Source organism: Seriola lalandi, unplaced genomic scaffold, assembly GCF_002814215.2.
Source record: "Seriola lalandi dorsalis isolate HSWRI2012SDOR001 ecotype SW California unplaced genomic scaffold, Sedor1 jcf7180002015324, whole genome shotgun sequence".
Lineage (NCBI taxonomy): Eukaryota > Metazoa > Chordata > Actinopteri > Carangiformes > Carangidae > Seriola > Seriola lalandi.
Genome location: NW_019485976.1, coordinates 1 through 573, shown reverse-complemented (window position 1 = coordinate 573; position 573 = coordinate 1). Strand labels below are relative to the sequence as shown.

The 573-nt window shown below is 45.5% G+C and overlaps 1 protein-coding gene across 1 annotated transcript; it reads right to left on the bottom strand.

Annotated features, from left to right (window-relative positions):
- Positions 1–99: 99 nt before the first annotated feature.
- On the bottom strand, positions 100–567 carry LOC111645023 (eukaryotic translation initiation factor 3 subunit C-like; the record flags this gene model as incomplete). Its single annotated transcript, XM_023394043.2, has 2 exons — positions 439–567; positions 100–337 (listed from the first exon to the last, which is right to left on the bottom strand). Coding segments are annotated over exons 1-2 (292 nt in total), but the record flags the coding sequence as incomplete, so codon positions are not given.
- Between the last annotated feature and the right edge of the window lie 6 nt (positions 568–573).

Genomic DNA, 573 nt, shown 5'->3' with positions numbered 1-573 from the left:
GTTAAAGTTTAAAAACACATCCAATGTCAGAACTTAATCTGCTAATTTATTCGATAAAATTAGATAAAATAAAAATCGTTAACAATAAGAAAAACGCACCTAAACATGATCGAAGACATGATTTTACTGCTTCTGTTGGACTTACTTGTCTTCTCTTTTCAATTTTCTCCTGCTCGGCGTTCCTCTCCTGCATGTTCCTCATGAGCAGACCCTGACCCAGCAGCTCCTTGGCGCGGCCAGAGGACTGGATATCCAGCAGGGCATTGTGGGCATCTTTAATCATGCCCTGCCTAAAAGCGCAGATGCCCAGTTGGACCATGGTTCTGTTGTAAAGGATCTAGGAAAAACAAAAACAAACAGGGGGTTAGTATTCTCATTTAGGGTTTAATCTTGCAACTAAATAAGTCCTCTTGTGTAGGGTTGCGTCTGTCTGCCTACCTGTACAGGTGGGTCAGCGTGCTGGATATTGTCCTGCAGGTGGCTCATCAGCATCAGGTCGCGGGCCTGGTACCAGCGTGAATGCAGAGCGTGGTGGTAAATGTGGCAGAGGATAGCGCAGGTACGGATACGGTC